Source organism: Syngnathus leptorhynchus, chromosome 22 (genome assembly GCF_054491065.1).
Source record: "Syngnathus leptorhynchus isolate UIUO chromosome 22, UIUO_Slep, whole genome shotgun sequence".
Taxonomy (NCBI): Eukaryota; Metazoa; Chordata; class Actinopteri; order Syngnathiformes; family Syngnathidae; genus Syngnathus; species Syngnathus leptorhynchus.
The window spans coordinates 6,090,219-6,107,500 of NC_141216.1; the positions used below are offsets into that span (position 1 = coordinate 6,090,219).

At 44.0% G+C, this 17,282-nt stretch overlaps 1 protein-coding gene across 4 annotated transcripts in view; it reads left to right on the top strand.

Annotated features, from left to right (window-relative positions):
* Positions 1-17,282, top strand: part of skap1 (src kinase associated phosphoprotein 1) — a 26,049-nt gene continuing 8,767 nt past the window's right edge. The window contains exons 1-14 of one of the 4 annotated variants that reach the window (XM_085904215.1): positions 1-15; positions 309-394; positions 877-966; positions 1,063-1,182; positions 1,834-1,939; positions 2,308-2,333; positions 2,629-2,745; positions 12,749-12,829; positions 12,977-13,060; positions 13,139-13,263; positions 13,368-13,431; positions 14,171-14,389; positions 15,975-16,028; positions 16,119-16,225. In XM_085904215.1, coding sequence (XP_085760341.1) covers positions 1,143-1,182; positions 1,834-1,939; positions 2,308-2,333; positions 2,629-2,745; positions 12,749-12,829; positions 12,977-13,060; positions 13,139-13,263; positions 13,368-13,431; positions 14,171-14,389; positions 15,975-16,028; positions 16,119-16,225 — 1,023 coding nt within the window. In that variant the 5' untranslated portion in view covers positions 1-15; positions 309-394; positions 877-966; positions 1,063-1,142. Of the gene's footprint in view, positions 16-117; positions 395-876; positions 967-1,062; positions 1,183-1,833; positions 1,940-2,307; positions 2,334-2,628; positions 2,746-12,748; positions 12,830-12,976; positions 13,061-13,138; positions 13,264-13,367; positions 13,432-14,170; positions 14,390-15,974; positions 16,029-16,118; positions 16,226-17,282 lie in introns of those variants that run through there. The other 3 variants (XM_085904217.1, XM_085904218.1, XM_085904216.1) reach the window with 3 other exon arrangements.

Sequence of the window (17,282 nt, forward strand, 5' to 3'; positions counted from 1 at the left end):
GGAAGTAAACGTCTCGTACGTAATTAACACAATTTTTTTTTTTTTTGCTTTTTAGTGCAAGTCGTTCGATCTAAAAACTTGCTAGAACTTAAATAGGCCTTTATATTTGACTAGTTTAAAGCAGACACCTGACATAATTTGGATTTGTGTAATGAACCAAACTAAAGATGAACAAAACAACAAGTGATACTATGTGACATTTTTTAAAGTTTAAAAGTGAAGTTTTGAAATTATTTAATTGTTCTAATTTTGTAAAATGTATTCATTTATTTTTAATTCAAACAAACGTTTCCGGGTTACCAATTAAGGTCACCTGCATCACTTCAAGATGGCGTCGGTGCCGATACATCGCCCGCCTCTACAAAAGTAACGTTCGATATGATTAAAAATAAAGGTAAATAACTGTTATACATTTCAAAATAGTTGTTACATATGAACACGCGACTTAAAGTTTGGTTCTGTTAAATGTAGGAGTTTGATGTTTAAAAAGGGACGTCACAACAGTGGCTTCGTTATTTGGCGCCATATTCCAGATTTTATAACCTTAATAAATACCGTGATCCACAATATGTTAATCTACTAATGTGAAAAAAATGATAAGAACGTATAGATAATTTTAATGAGATACCCTTTTTGATGTACTGTACTTTCTTTAGGTACATTTTGTTTGATAACAATTTTACGTATATATGCCGGTGTTGTATACAGTAAAATTATATCTCGCTTTATTTTTAGTATGTATTCATAGACTTTTTTTTATCCACACACCAGTAAAGTAGGACAGGTACTTTGTTAGCAAATGACACAATTTGTACAAAAGATTGTAGTGAGATGGCTTCATGAACCCTGACTTTTTGTATGGTTGTGATGCTGCAGTATGAACCGGGGCCTTTGTTTCCTGTCAAACCTGCTGTCGGCATCGACTGAGAAACCACAGGAAGTTATCATCTTGCTCACACGCCCCCGGTAACCCACCGTCGCCTGTGCACCTCGATGCTACTGGCACGTAAGTTGTGTTTCAGAGTGCAGGTGCTTCTTGTTTCTGTGTCAACACTGTAACAGGACGCCAGGTCGGGTGTTCGAGTGAAAAGGAAAAACTACGCCTGGACGAGAGCAGTGTGTTGCAATTGTGGACGTGAGGAATGGGGACCATCCCTAACGACATCAGGAGACTACTGGATGGTAATTTTTTCATTACTTAGCGATACGATTTTTAATTCTTTTTTAAAAACACATCTTTAGTGGTTGAAGTGGGCCAATGAAAACTTTAAAAGGCACCGTGTAGCAAATTGGGAGTGATTCAAAACATATCCCTTCCCATGCACAGTAAGGATATAGCACCATCCATTTGCATGTGTGATCTGGTGAGAGGGTGAAGGAAACAAATCAGATTAGTGATGTGGGCCAACCTGTTTGTTAGCAGCATCACAGAAATGGCCGCTTTAGTATGTGGATATCGCTTCCATTAAAATCCCAAATTTCTTTTTTGAAAGTTAACGCGTACATTGAATAATTGTATTAGACAAAAATCCAAATTGGCCGTGTGAGTGTAGCCTTACCCTTAGCCACAAAAGACAACGACCCTTTCAGTCAATGCTTCTCCTTTTTTATTTGTAATCAACTCAAAGATATTATAGATTTAATTATGCTAGTACTCTGCTTTTAACTGTATGATATTATCCCCGAGAGTTTCATGACTCAAAGAGTCTTGTTCCAAATTTGAACACACTAAAAGCACCATTCACTCATTTTCCTAATGGAACTAAGGTCTATTGAGTACTCGCCACTATTCTAACAAGTAAGAGTTTCTTTTTTTTTTTTATTTGCGTTCAGACTGTGAGCTGTTTGTATCCGAGATACTCGAGGACGAGCGGCTGAGTGAAAATGCGTCCGAGACCCGCAAAGTCTTACTGAATAATTTTAGGGTGGTGCACGTGAGGTAAGAGTTGACATCATCAGTGTTTAGATTTTCTTTTTTTCTTTCTGAAAGGTCCACTCAAGCGTCAGAGTGTAATTTCATGGCCCAATTATCTAATGTTGTTGCTAATACTGAACAAGAACTCTAATTGGTGCTGTAATTGCCTTAAACACAGTTTTCTGCATTCAGATGAACTCATCGAGTCTAATGGTTTTGTTGCTTATTGCTGTTATCAGTTTTTTACGAGAGAACCTTTTTCTGATCATTTCCTTTTAATTTGATTCAATTTGTGGATGCCATAGTGACATAACATGATACCAGAGAAACTTGCTGGTTTTGTGGTCTTGAACGTTTTTTTTTCCCCTTCTTTTTTTTTTTTCTTTCTCTAGAAACCCTCAGGAATTCCCTTTCCTCCGTAAGTATCATTCCGTGCATCTCTAACACATGGCTTTTGTGTGCACACGCCATTTGCAACAACCTGGTGGGGTGGTGTGAATGTTTGTTAGCCTCACTGAGATGAGAAGATCAGACATTCAGATGTATTTATTTTACAAACACCTTTCCCCCCCCCCCTCTCAGTTTACAGTACTTTTACTTGAATCTCTTTGTCCACACAAGTATGTGTACTCCTCCTCGAGTGTTAGCTTGTCCGTCCTTTAGCCAGCTCTGCTACTGTGCTTGACGGCAATTTCATCCACCGTTTCGTTCAGCTGACTCGAGGGAGGAAGACGGTTCTGACGACAACCGCAGCTCCAGCCTGGGTCGCTCTGCGCCGTCGGACGACGCCTCACTGGCTTCTGACAACCAGGACGACGGGCCGATTGAGTGTGAGTGCCCACTGTCTCACTTTCCATCTGTGTGCGTGCGTTCTGTTGATTGAGCGAGGCAATTAAAAGGAAGAGTTATCGTTTGTTTCCTCGGAGAAAGCTGCCCCTGCCGCACTTTTAACACCCTCTCAGATGGCCTCTTCACTCCACAGGAAGCACACATTGTTGTCCTAATTTGAGAAAACAGATCACGCCATACCTCCATGACATCACTGACTCCTCCCCCCCCCCCTTCTCTCCATCATTGGCCAGTGAGCAGGTGGGCTTTCTGCCGCTTCCTCACAGGGCCGATTGGTGAGCTAGAGCGCCCCCCGGTGACCGTTGGGTGCTGTCGGCAGCCCGCGCAGCCGAGGAGGCTGTGTAGCTGCGGGCTGCTGTCGTGATTGATTGAGCCCCGGCCCCTCTATTCTTTCACAAGCGGGTTTGAAATACAACACTGTACCTGAGGGGCCATGTGTGTCCTGGCCCTCTCTGGCTTTATCAATCTTCCCTTCCATCTTACATCCTCCCTCCTCGTCCAAATTTTTTGTATTCCCAACTCGCCGCGCCAGCTAATCGCCCTTGACATGCCGCAGGTGGGCATTATTGACTCGGGTGCCTCTGGTGCCCATTTCTTTTATATTTATTTATTTCGGGGAGCACATGTAGACCATTCCGTGCGTACGGGGGGGGGGGGGGGAAATGTTTACGGTGGTTTTAGCGCACTGCTCATTAATGCCAGCTGGTTGTCGTCAAATATGGCTACGTGAAGTCTTGCGTTTCTGCGAGGCGGGGAAAGTGGAGCAGATGGCGGGATGATCATAATTATTATTTTTTTTCCAAATTTCCTTTAAAATAGGCAGCGCGGTGGACGAGCGGTTTGGGCATCTGCAGAGGCTTTGGGTTCGAATGTGGGCTCTTGCATGTTCTCCAGCTTCTTTCCTCGTCGTAAAAACACGCACGTTAGGTTACTAGAAGACACCATTTTTGGAACATTTTCCAGTCAGACAAATAATTTCATCGCATTCCCCCCTACTCAATATTGCAATTGCGATATCCGATTGTTTATTTTTTCTCTTGTAGTTTTTAAGTAACACAAGCAATACATTAATCTGTATTATAATATCACAATTATATTATATATATTATATAAGTCTTTTTTTTTATGTTATGTTAGGTATATGCAAAAATAAAGGCTAATGAACCAGACATTAATATAAAAGACAATATATTATCCAATTAGAGTTGGGAACTTACTAAACAGTTTGATTTATGTACTGTAAGTAAATAAATCAATTAAATATAATTTTAAAAAACATGTACAGTATATACTGAAAAAATACAGCCTGCCAGCAGATAGAAAATCCCTTCCCCTTTTTTTTTTCCTTTAAAATTTCAGCCTTTCTTAGTTCAAAATTGTATTCTATTACATTGCAATTTCAATTTGAATTCGATTTAATAGTTCATCCCTAGAGCCAAAGTCAGCTGCGATGGGCTCCGTCTCACTCGTGACCCTAATAAAGACAAGTACAATAGAAAATGGATGCTTTAAAATGCCTTCAATAACTCTTGTAAGCTTCACCTTCAAATGTTTTCCGATCTTCGACGTACAGATTTTAAAACCTTTGTTGTAAATGCTTCCCCCCCCCCCCCCCCCCCCCCCCCCCCTTTCTTCTCAGTGTTAAATGTGAGCGATAGCCAATTAGGCCTCCAATGTGCAATTTAGCCCGAATCAAACATCATCAGATAGCTGGACTTGAAACATAAACATTTTAGCGTGGCATTAACAAGCACAACCTTTGCTTCCCTGAGAGGAGCCTCTGGCGCTGTGTGCTTTTTTTTCCTCATGATGGTGTTAGCGTAGTGAATGGCTTGTGTCCTCAGCCCAAAGGGCATGCGGAGTTCAAAGTTCAACCTGTGTTCACCGGGCGCACTTTCTTGCAGGGGGAGAAGAAAAAAAAACCCGCTTAATGAAAATCTGTGACATCATACGTCAGGCGGTGCTCATTTAAATTCCCTGGGGATGGATTTGATTGGAGTAGAATTAGTCGTGGTCGTATTCTTGGCTGTGGGTGGAATCCTTCACTCATTCTTTACTCTTTAATCACTATATCGAGATTTTCATGTAGCAGACTATATAATTCACTCATCAGTCGGATGAAAAATAATAAACCAAACACGCGCTTATTACGTCATTGCGTAATTACTGGGTCAACGTCAGATAGATGAGCATCTGTAACAAATATTGACCAAATCGATAAATTCTAATAACATTAGGTTGTTTTAAACTGAGTGCATTCGACAGAATTGATACGAGCAAATGGAGGTGCAACGAGTAATTGACAACTAATCGATTATCAAAAAAAATCTATTATTTCGAGATTGGATTTATTTTTAATGATTTACTTTATTTAGTATTGTTATTTGTATTTATTTATTATTTAAGCGCGATTATCTTATCGTATTTGCTCGTCCCTCAAGGACGAGGATGCATCAATTGCCGGTCTCTCGTCCCGAACCGGAGAGTGAGCGAGTGCCAAGCGGGCGGCTGCGTTTTCTACGCCTCGGTTTGATGAGATGCGGCGGGCCGTTGTCTTCGCCGGAGCGGCTGACACCAGATTTGTAATGGCTGACGGGAACAGATGGAGGCTCCATTGTTAGGTCGGCTGTCTGCATGCTAATGTGAACTGAGTTTCACCCGTTGACCGCACCGCTGACCCCTCAGCTCGCCCGCGTCCTCACCGCGGCCTCGTCTGACGCAGACCGTGCCCTCCACCTCGCGCTCGGCTATTTGGGGCTCATACACCGTGCACCATTTTTCACCCGTATACACACACACACACACACACACACACACACACACACACACACACACACACACACACACACACACACACACACACACACACACACACGTGCAAGCCCCTCCTTTTTGCATGCATCACATTCCTGCACATCTAAATACATAAACACAGAGGCACAATGTTTTGTCCTATGACACAACACACACACACTTAACCTAGACTGATGGGACTGGTCACCTTAAAAAAATGAAAATGTACAATATTACATATTTGATAAAATAATGATTTATAATTTGTTCATTTTTAATAGTAATATTTTGAAATCGATTTTTTATTTGACTATATTCTTATCTTTCTATTCAACTAACACTTATTAGACTGGAGGAGATAATCTAATAACATGACGATGATTTATTTTATTCTAGCTAATTCATGAAATAAAAAATTGAAAAAAATATTGTTAACTTTACTATTCCATTTTAATTGATATGCAATTAATCTGGGGTCACCAACCAATTAGCCCCCAAGGACCACGTGAATAGCCTGTGGGCCTGTTCTAAAAATAATCCTTTGTCGTCTTGGGTGTTAGCGCGGTGTTGCTAAGCTGAACCTTGTAATGGTTTTTTACTCCTAAAAGCATAACCGACTTGCCTCAGCAATTCAGCAAAAGTGTGTTAAGAGCTCTAACGTCATATATTTGGCGATTGGGTAAGGGCAGGTGTGTTTGACGCCTCTTTAAGCAACGCCAAGCTTTCCTCCAGCAATTACAGTATTGGCAGAGGAGTTTAGCGGCAATATAACCAGTGTGAAGCGATGTTTCACGGCTTGCTCATTTGAATACGAGCGGCCAATCTGCAGTAACAACATTATTGCACCGAGCTGGCAAATGGAATATTAAATCTAAAGGCTGTCAGTTCGGAACGGCCTTACGAGGGCCGGTGCGCTCCAAAGCGAAATGTTCTCCATCAGCAAGCTTCTCCATGCCAACTGGCTCCAAGTTAAGTCACGGTGAACTTTGAAAGAGTGTGTGAGATTGTTTGATCGATTTTTTTTTTTTTGCTCTCAATTGTACACAGTGCCTATTTTTTATAACATTACGGTAAAAATGCTTATCTAGTCACAAATAAATTCCCTCACAGTAAAATTGTCACGTGTTATTTTAGAGCTTCCCGGTGTTAGCTAAAATGCTAAATTAGCTAATTGGTAAATACACCTTAGCTCGAGGTTTTTATGCTTGCATCCGATAGCTGCATCTCTTTCTCTGTCTTTGTATCCAAGCACCTTTTCAACTTTTGAACTTCACTCAACCCCTGTGAGGTGCCTCCGTCCGGCGATGGCTTCCGCTGCGAGAAGTTTGCGACTTGCTCTGGCCACGTTTGGCGGCAGCTCGTTTACGACTGAGGCAACAACTATGCTAATGACCTCCACGCCGGCTCGTTCCCCTCTCCGCTCGCCGCGTTCTCGGCAAGGCGCGGGCGGGCGGGCGGGCGAGCGGCCATTACGAGGCGGCGACAAGCGCTTTGCATCGCTGCGACTGTTCGCCATCAGGGTTCAAAAGTTCACCGCGTTCCCCCGAGGGCTACTGTGCTGCTGTTGCTGCAGATGCTGATAGTCTTCTCCTCCCCCCCCCCCCCCCCCTCTTTCTCTCTCTCTCTCTCCCCTTCTCTGTTTACACTATTAATCTTGTGCTCTCTCTCTCTCTCGCTCTATCTCACACACACTCATTCACACTGGCTGGCAAGACGAGAGCGGCTTGAAGGGGGGATTTGGACGTATTTAACCAAAGGGCATTCATCACTCTCATCTCATGCTAACCCCCCCCCTCCCTTGCCATCACCCCCACCCCCAACTCACAACCGCTGTGCAGCGGTTGCATCCTCCCCGTTTGTCTCACGCAGCCTCGGTCCTCGTTTGCTTTTGTTTTATTGTCGCGCTCGTTCTAATTACAAGCGGCGCTCGCCTCCGGAGCGGCGCACTCCAAGCGCTTGTGGTGGGGGGGTGCTTGGGGGGGAGCCAAAAAAAAAAAAAAGGCAGAGGGAAATTGTGCTGCAGTCCATCTGTAAGGCGGCACACGGGCAGAATGCAAAGTGGGAAGTCCTAATCTCCCCCAGAGCTGTCAATGTCACAGACAAATAGCAAAACTATCAGATGCGGCGGGTTCACGCAGAGGTTAGCGTTCCCAGGTACCCTCCCGCGCGCTCTCTCCTCCTTTCTCTGCCGCCTTGCTAATGAGAATTTGATTTTGCCCTCCACCGGAATCCATTTCTGGAGATGAATGGAGTTGCGATGCCAAGCCCAGGTGGCCTCACTGATTTCTTAGGGAAATAAATGAAGATGGGAGATTTGCGCCGGCCCGCTCGCTCGCGTGCACACTTTGCCGACTCCCTAAGCCTCTGGGATCCTCGTGTTTAATTGTTGCTCTAATGAGCACTTTAGGCTCATTAACATGCCCTTGCGGACTTATTGGAGGATGTTGACGATGCATCCTTCTCGACGCCGCCGGCCAGAGTCGGCGCCGCATGTCCGAGCCAAGTGGGCCAGCGCGGTCGTGCCTTTGTTTTCTTTACTCTCACGTTTTGAGTTAAAGGACGGCGTTTAGATGAATTCTTTTGTCACAGGAGAATGTCTTGTTAGCACTTTATTGAAAGGAGGCATGTGGTTATTATTATTTTTTTTTTTTTCACCTTTAAAAAATTTTGAATAGAAACTGTAACCCATTTGAACTGGCTTTTTCCCAAGAAAAAGCAGAAAGAGATGACAAAGCCAATTGAATGTATTTCAATTTACAGAATTGTTTTCAAATGTATTTTTTACAATTGTAATACTTAGTGATTCTTACATTAAGCCGTGCAAACTATCTAAGTAACATTCAAGCGTAATTACAATGAATGTTTGGGAAAAATTTCTGATACATTAACATGGAAGACACTTTTTCTTATGAATTGATTTTTTTTTTTATGTATCTAGTTTCTTCAGTGGCAATTACATTAACTTTAAGTGTGTGTGTGTGTGTTTATGTAGATGTATAAAGATTTCATACATCATTAATCCAATTTTGTAAATATATATTTTTTAGAGCATTACTCTTTAAAATTATGAAAATACATTTACATTTTTGTTGTTTTTGTTGTATTAATACCATGTTTGAATTTGACATCTCAAAACTAATCTTAAGTCGTAAACAATATATTAATGGTAAAATTAATGAAAACAATTTGTTCAGTTATTATTCAACAGTTTTTATTTATGATTAGGAACCGTCTGGAAAATTCACACCATATAAATGCTGTATAACACATTTATATCCTTCCAATTTTAGAAACTTTTTCATTTTATTTTAAAGATGGTAAACATAAAATATTAGTGAGGAAAACATTGGAATTATTGTAATTACACAAATTACAAAAATTCATTCCTATCTACTTAATAAAAAAAAAAAATACTAACCTTTTTAACCCAAGTGAAATTTTGTCACCAGATGTTAGTACTTTAAAAAGCTATATATTGCCATATATCTGTTAGTGTAAATAATAATTGGACATTGTTTAAAAAAATGACAGCCCTATTACTGAAGAACAGCAATAAGAAAATGTGTACTGGGTATTAGTGCCATTTCAGTGGAAATAAAATCAAGTACAAATCGCAATAACTGTACATTTAAACGTGTTGATTTTTCCCAAAGTGTTTTAGCCTCCGGGCTGGTTTTGACGGCCCCGTGTCCCGTTTTTATCGCCCATCCACCACCTCTCTTGTGGGCCCCGGACTCTCCGTTGTTAGTATTTATATTCTTTTTTTTTCCCACCTCGCCATCCAAGCGTCTGAAAAGCGTCCCCTGCGATTAGAGGATCATTGTATCTGCACTTAAGCATTTGAATGGTGGTAGTAAATCTACAAAAGGGAAATTCAGGGTCACCGTCGACGCCGCTTATAGCTGCCCAGGGGGAAGCCCGTGTCACGTAGTAAATTGAGCCCCTTAGTGTGCTTCGCGTCGGCCGTATGCGGTCTTCTTTTATCCCATCGTCGAGATGAAATAACTTTTGTCCTTTTCAGAGTTCCACCAAAAAAATATTAGTTTCTTCTCAATTTGCTCACCTAACTAATGATTTTACTATTGCATTTGGATTTTGTGTGGCCACATTTTTTTTTTTTTTACGCACGTTATATCAAATTTGTATTCCTTGTGTGCATATCTGTATTTTGGCCCAGTCCCCCATGTCAAGTCTTCATATAAAAAGTGTTACTAAAAAGAAAACCCAGAAAACTTCCTGTGTTCAAAACTTGAACCAGGAAAAATTGCCCAATCACTTCTGCTTTGTATCGGGGCCTTGGAAGGCTTTTTACCTGCAGAGATTTGTGACTTAATCTGATTGACGCGCCTGATCAAAAAGCCCATCCTAAATTGCCGGTGCCATTAAAGCTGATTAGATGACGACGCAGGCATCTCCCAGGCCCGCCGTAATGCGTCGCATGTTTTGTGTGCATTAGGAGCTTCTAAACACGCTCTCTTGTATCGACGACTTGGGGCCCTAATCAAATCAGGCCGAGGGAGGAGGGAATGGGAGGACGCGGTGCCCTTAACCTTAGTGCCTGTCGGTCTGCGCGCTCGCTGCAGGGACGCGCCGCAAAGGCCTCCCTTTCCGTAATGAGGAAAAATGCGTCAATTTGGCCCGGGCCTGTGCGTAGATTGAGCACCGGGCGGGTGAAGGTCCACCCAGTGAATCCTTTTTCCTAATCAAGGACGCCATCGGAAAGGCTCTGCGGTCGCTCGCTCGCTCCCTGGAATCAGCAGCATTCCTCCCCGCAGCCCCCTCAGGGCCGAGCCGCCCCTCTCTGCCTTCTGTTTCACCTCATCAGCAGGGTTCACGTGGGGGTCACGCCCCCCCACCCCACCCCACCCCACCCCAACACTGCATTCAATACAATACCTCTCGCATCCAAGGACTAAGCACAGGAGAGAGGAAACATATGACAACTTGATGCCTACCTGTGCTTTGTTACCTCCTGGTCTCATCTAATGAGTAAAAAGAATGACATGGAACAAATAAATGACCATAATTCATAAATGACACGTCAACATAGAGAACACTGACAGCATTTAATGTCAATATTTGTATTCTGCGGTATGGCTGAAATGGCTTTTTCCCAAAGCGGGACCACCTGCCGTATGCATCCCCATATTCTTCTGCATCAACTCATCTGGATCTCTGCTGCTCCGGCGCGTCGTGGTGGGCATCAACGTAACATTATGACCACCGTTAGTTCTAATGCGGCGTATTAGCTGCGCCGCCCGAGCATTTCCTTCCATTCCTGATTGACTTTGAGCTCGACCGGAGTGGATTTTAATGAGAGTAGTCATTAAGCTCCTCTGCCGCTGCCCTCGTCATCTGTCATCCATCAGCCTTCAGTCTTCTGAGCTGCTAACGTCACGCTGGGATGGTGTGAATAACCAAATGAGAGATGTGCCAAACAGCTGGCCGCTCCATGAGTTGTTGTGTAGACTCTCCTCAATGTGAAAATGTCTTACTATCGCTATGTGTCTCACTATTCATCCACAGTGACCACAATAATGCTACTCAAATCATCTTTCACCATTGAAATGAATGGGAATGCTATCAATCGGTTCCATTCTCACTACCGGTCTTTATCTACGAATACAAACTTGCTGTTCATTTTTGATGTTTTGAAACCTTTCGTTGCTACTCCGCATCACCTCCATTTAGCAAACACGCCGCATCCGTTCTCGTGTCTCTGCGGCTAATTGCGCTCCGCTAAATAGTTTATGCGGGAAAGATCGATACGTCCCCATCAAATTAATGTCAATAGCCGAGCTGTGGATGGTGCTAATTAAAACTCAAAAGGGGATGAAAATGAAGTCGTGCTATTGGCCTGAATAATTGATCGAGCAATTTATGATTTGTATGAAAGAGTGCAGCCGTCTGCGCGCCGATTTTGATGAGCCCTTAATAACATGCATTAGAGTGCAGGGGTGGACAAAATATGGCCCGCGGGGCATGTGGGATTCATTTTGTTCTTTAATCAGGCCCACTGAGGATTATTGTTTTTACTTGCATTCCTTAGGCTAACTGATGAATGCTCCTGTTGCGTAGTGCTGTGGATGCTGCTCCCTTGTGGAATCATGTAGAACAATCCCATTTCCGTGAGGCGGCGGGAGGTCAGGTGACTTAGGAGTGTACTTTGCGCCCAAATGTGTGATGTTTATCGACTCAAGCATGTTGCACCTACTTCGCCATTAGCCGGGCTCGACCTCTTGAGACGAATGAAGCGCGAGCTAGCAGACTGATGAGGGGATTATAAGGCGGGCTGGCGGCGGATAGATGAGGTGGGGAAGCGTAATGGCCGCCGTTTGTTATGATGGACTGAATCGGGTTCTTTGACAAAGCCGCCCCTTTTCCCCACCTCCGTATTTATAGTGTCGGCGGTCAGTCCATCCACAAAGGTGGGGATGACGATACGTTAACGCCTGTGCGACACGCTCATCTGTCAGAATCGTACACCCGGAATGCAGGAGACGAAACTTCGGTGAGCGTCCGGAAAGTTTCAGCTGCGCTAGGGATCAAATGCTCCAACTCTTAACACCGTATTACCCCCTCGGCTTCTCAAGCGGCAAATGCCAGGTGACGAATGATTGCGGAGGAAGCTGAACTTTGTTTTTGACACGCGGAAACGACACATCACAACCTGACCCCTGGGGCCCACCTTGGGTCAGTTTCACCATTTTTTTTTTTTTTTTTTCTTCCTTCGGCTGAAAAAAGACACCAATGTACACATTTTCGCTCCCGGCCCTTCAATGCTAATGTAAACAAGTACTTATTAGCGAGTTTGTCAAGCAGTCACAGATGTAAACATCACATTGAAGATGTGAGTTTTGCAAACGAAACGAAACGAGTCGGTGCAGCGTAAGCGAATGAATGGCTGCAGAGCTCAGCAGCACTGTAAATGTATCGATCCCACTTTCCCCAAAGCCTCGCGGCCATGTATTTGATCCATAGTGCGGAGGGCTACATCGCCATGATGACTCGCCTCGGGAATAAAGCCCATCCTGGAAAGAACCGCTGCTGAAACAATCACAAGATGAATGAAAAGCTACAAGCTAATGATGAATGGGCTGTTTTACTCAAAATAATCATCAAACTTTGACACAATCTCCACCGACATTAAATGGCAGAAGCAAAAAGTTAAATTATTTTTTTTGTTTACAGATTCTGAGGACATCCCCCTCACAGCAGCTCAAGACCTCGGCACTATCCTGAAGCAGGGCTACTTGGAAAAGAAACGCCGAGGTATAAATTAAGGAGGTCGGGGCCAGTGGGCAAAGCATTGCTACCGCTTAAAACTCAACTTGACTTTCTAGTATTTCTGAGATTTGACTTGACCTAGACTCCCTCCGGTGGCCATTACCCTAAGAGGAATTTTGCCTTCCTCTGCAGATCACAGCTTCTTTGGCTCCGAGTGGAAGAAGAGATGGTGCGTCCTCAATAATTCCATCTTCTTTTACTTTGGCAGCGACAAAGGTTGGCTAGCAAACGCACAAGCAGTAGGTGAGATAATTGCTTCCTATCTCTCATTGGCCGCATCTTCTTCCCCCGCAGATAAACAACAGAAAGGCTCGTTTTACATCAACGACTACAACGTTCAGCTCGTCAACAACCTGAGGAAAGATTCCAAAAGAAACGCCTGCTTTGAGTTGTTTTCTCCTGGACGGAGAACTTACCAGGTTGGCAACACATGACATTTGAGTGCAAAAGTAGGGGCTTGGCGCCACTGAAATAGGCTTGACCCATCAATCGGTATTTTGGATAAAATATTGTTTCTCATCAGTTCACAGCCAGCAGTCCTCAGGAGGCTCGAGAGTGGGTCAACTGCATCAGCTTTGTGTTGCGAGGTAAGCGCTTTCAGGAACACACCCGAGGGATGGGCGGGATCAATTTGTTTCATTTTGGTACACAGAAGAAAAAAAAATCTGAAATCTCACCTCAACTCTCAAACAAAGGCACCTAACTTGCATGTCATTCTCCGTCTCTTGTACATTATGGCGACACCCCCCCCCCCCCCCCCCCCCGTTCCCCTCCTACTGAATTCCAGCTTACAGGAAATTGATTTGTAGCTGTTCTGGTTATTCTCCCGTGACATTGATTTCTGCTCGGACCTGATACCTCGTGTTGCAACGGCCCGCGTCGCCCACAATGAGGCCGCTCGTCCATCTGGAGCGAGCCAAGGGCCGTCGTGCCCTCCCCGTCTACGCTAAAATAGGCTCGGGCTGGGGCCGCACCACTTGCGGGAATTAACGGAACACTCAGCATTTTTTTTTTTTTTTTTTTTTTTGGATGACAAAAAGCAGCCCGATGATAGATGAGCCTCCTCAATTCAAAAAGCTGCACTACATCTTCAGCTGTGTTTTTTTTTTTTTTCTTCTTCTTAAGAATAGCAGATCAGATCAGACCAAATATTTCGATATGGAGGATCCTAAACAATATATCAGACAGTAGATTCAATTTAATGAACATTTGAGAGACATTTTGGAAATGCTTGTCATCTTTGTGTGCATTGACGAAATAATCCGAGCCAGATGGAGCCCGAAATCTAAACACAAGCTCTTTTTGTGAACATTCGTCTATCATCAGATATCAACTCCAGCACTATTCCATTCGATGAGGACGATGATTATGAAGAGGCCGACGAGGACGAGGAGGCCACTTATGACGACATTGAAGGGACAAGTGGGCCGACCCCCTCCTGGCCAGCGGCCCCTGTCACAAACCGGGCGTCTCACAGTAGCGCTGGAAGGCGAGAGGAAGATGACGACGATGACGACGACAGTGACATTTATGAAGTTCTGCCAGGTATGCAGTCTCAACTCCGATTTTTGCACACCTGTCTGGACATAAATATCGAGGGGGAAAAAAAAAAAATCACAATCAGATTAGGACCCATCACTAAAGTCCACAAAGTAGAGTTTGGGTTCAATTTGCCCAGCAACAGCAATTTGGTGGAAGTAGTCAAAGTCCGTCTGGGAGCTTAAAATAGTTGGAGCTCTTTATGTCAAGTCTGGGATAAATTTGGGTGATTTGATGGAAAACGTCCCTGCAAGTCTTCGCTGAGGGCACACGCGGCCTGGTGTCCGGCCGAAAAAGGACAAAAGGCGCGCTCCGATTTTCTCAGGGCCATCGTCCATCACCGCTTCTATTAAATAAGATACATCAAGATTCAATTTCACTCAGTGAGTACATTACCTTTGCCAAAATCTGCGCTGAGAGGCTGATCAGTCTTGTGTGTGTCACGCCGCCGTTCAAAGCCATCTGGGAGGAGGTACAGGGCCCCGACCACAGATGGCGGATCGGATGACGGCCTCTTTCGTTCACATTCTCACCCCGTCACTTATCAATCAGCGCGCGCCGCACTTTGCTCTCTCGCTCATTACGTTCTCTTCAATTTGTATTTATGGCTGTTTTCATGCGGCGCGATCGCAAAGACGAATGAAAGCGCCACGTCTTTAGAACTCAAGAGTTTACTTTTGCAGGATTCTCCTCAATTGTTGGCTTCGCTTTTGCACATTTTCAGGAGAGCTTTTTCAGGGGGGAACAATAAACCAGAACCATGTCAGAATCATAGTACGAGCCAGAACCACATTTGTAGCAACTGCATGTAAATGTTCTGAACCATATCAAACCCAACCATAATTTCTATAGCTGGAAAAATATTTTTAGTCCCATTTGAACTACTCCCGAGAGAAACCTACAATATTAGAAACATGTTTTTAAGATTCATCTTTTTAGTGTTCTGTTTGGAGCAGAAGTTGCTGACTCAGGAGAAACAAACCGCAAAAAAAAAAAAATCAAGCAGAACATTTGGACCGACAAATGTGTCAATCATTGTAGTGTGTGTGTGTGTGCGTGCGCTTGCGTTTGTGTGTGTGTGCGCCCTTCTTTTCCTGGAAGCTTGGGTGCAGCTTGCTGGCAGCCGTATAGTGTTGCCTGGCGCTGGCGTGGCTGTCATCGCGCGAGTGTCGACGATGGATGTGCGGGACCGACGACGGTATCACTGTGTCCCAGCTCGGCAAGGCCGGGTGCGCCACGCCCCCCCCCCGGCCCCCTCGGCCTATGAAGGCGCGGCAACATCCTCTTCCTTATATTGATCATCACGTAAGGGGGGCAGTCTGCGGCGAGAATAACGAATCATCCCGCGCCGCATTCACGTGAATCTCACTTGGACCTCAGATCCATTTGATGTATTCTTTCATCGTTTTCTTTAATGGATGCGCATCAGCAAATGTTAGCATTGTCACTTTTATCCGTCTTTTTAATGCCCGTGTGAAATGCTGCCCGTCAATACAAAGTGTCAATACCAAAGTGTTGTACAATTGATTTGAAAGAGGAGATGAAACCAAAACACTGACTGCCATAATAAAAATGGTCTTTATTTACTTAGATGAGGACTTTCCAGATCCACCAGCCGACTGCTTGGAGTCAACCAATCAAGCAGGTGGGAATATCACATATTTGATTCATTCATTGATTATTCAAAAAAAAAAAAATAATAATAATAATACTGATTTTCTTTCTTTGTCCTCAGCAGAATTGGATTTCGCCAGCTACTACCAGGCCGTGTGGGACTGCCAGGGTGACGCGCCAGACGAGCTGTCCTTCCACAGAGGAGATCTCATTTGGATCCTCAGCAAGGTCTGTTTGGACACACTTGTGTGTGTTTTATTTGAAGGGTTATACATTTAGCGCTAACAGCATTTAGCTCATCAACTATCACTATTCGATAGCAACAAGGTTATCATTCACAAAATGTAACAAAATAACTTCAAACAAAGATTGAAGAAAAAAAACCAGTAAAAGCTAATGAAATCAAAACGGAAAAAAAAAAAAGCGAATGAAAAGTCAAATTTTGAAATGCAGCCAAATTAGTGGGCAACAGTTGATCAGGCGTAAAAACCGGGCACACAATGCCGTGTGGCTCGGCATGCTGAGGCTATTAGCGGCGGCATTCGCTGTCAGTGAGCAGCCAAATTCTCTGTTAGGAAGCCATGAAATTCGCCGTTAGAGAGGAGTGGAATACCTTATTACGGTAGTAACATTCCCCACAGAGCATGTGCGCCTCAGACAACTTAGCGGGGGCATCATTCTCCTCACAGGCACGATGGCCAAGTGCCACGGCGGCGCTGGGTAATGGCGCTGTTGTTCATTACGGCGACGCCATCTCGGGGCTTAATTGAGTCTGCTGCCGGCAGCTTCTTTCTTTCTTCCTCCATCTCCCTGCAGCACCCCCTTCTGGTTATCAAAGCCTTGCCTTCTTTTACTTCTGAAACGTCATCATCAATATGTAGGGCGCGTTTAAATCGGAGGAAATTCTAGCTCGTATGTTTTACAGATAATCGATCATTCACACACACGTACAGCGAACTTCAATACAAACGTAAAAATAACAGAGATGCATTTTAGGGGTTAAAGTCTTGATGTCATTTCAGATAAATGTTAGAGAGGTCTCCTTTTGAAAGTCAGAGAATAGCATTGGTGCGTAGCTGAACAAAAGTCGAGAGTATGCATTTAATCAACATTTAAAGACACTTCAGGGTGTTTGCTTTGTGGCTGACACGCAGGCGCGTGAAAATAAGGTGGCAGCTTCTCCTGGCACTGCCAAGATGGATGAAATGTCTTTTGACATTTGCCGACGCTACCGATAGGCTGAAAATGTCAAAAGGGCTGCCTCGCATTTGTCTCTTCAACGTGC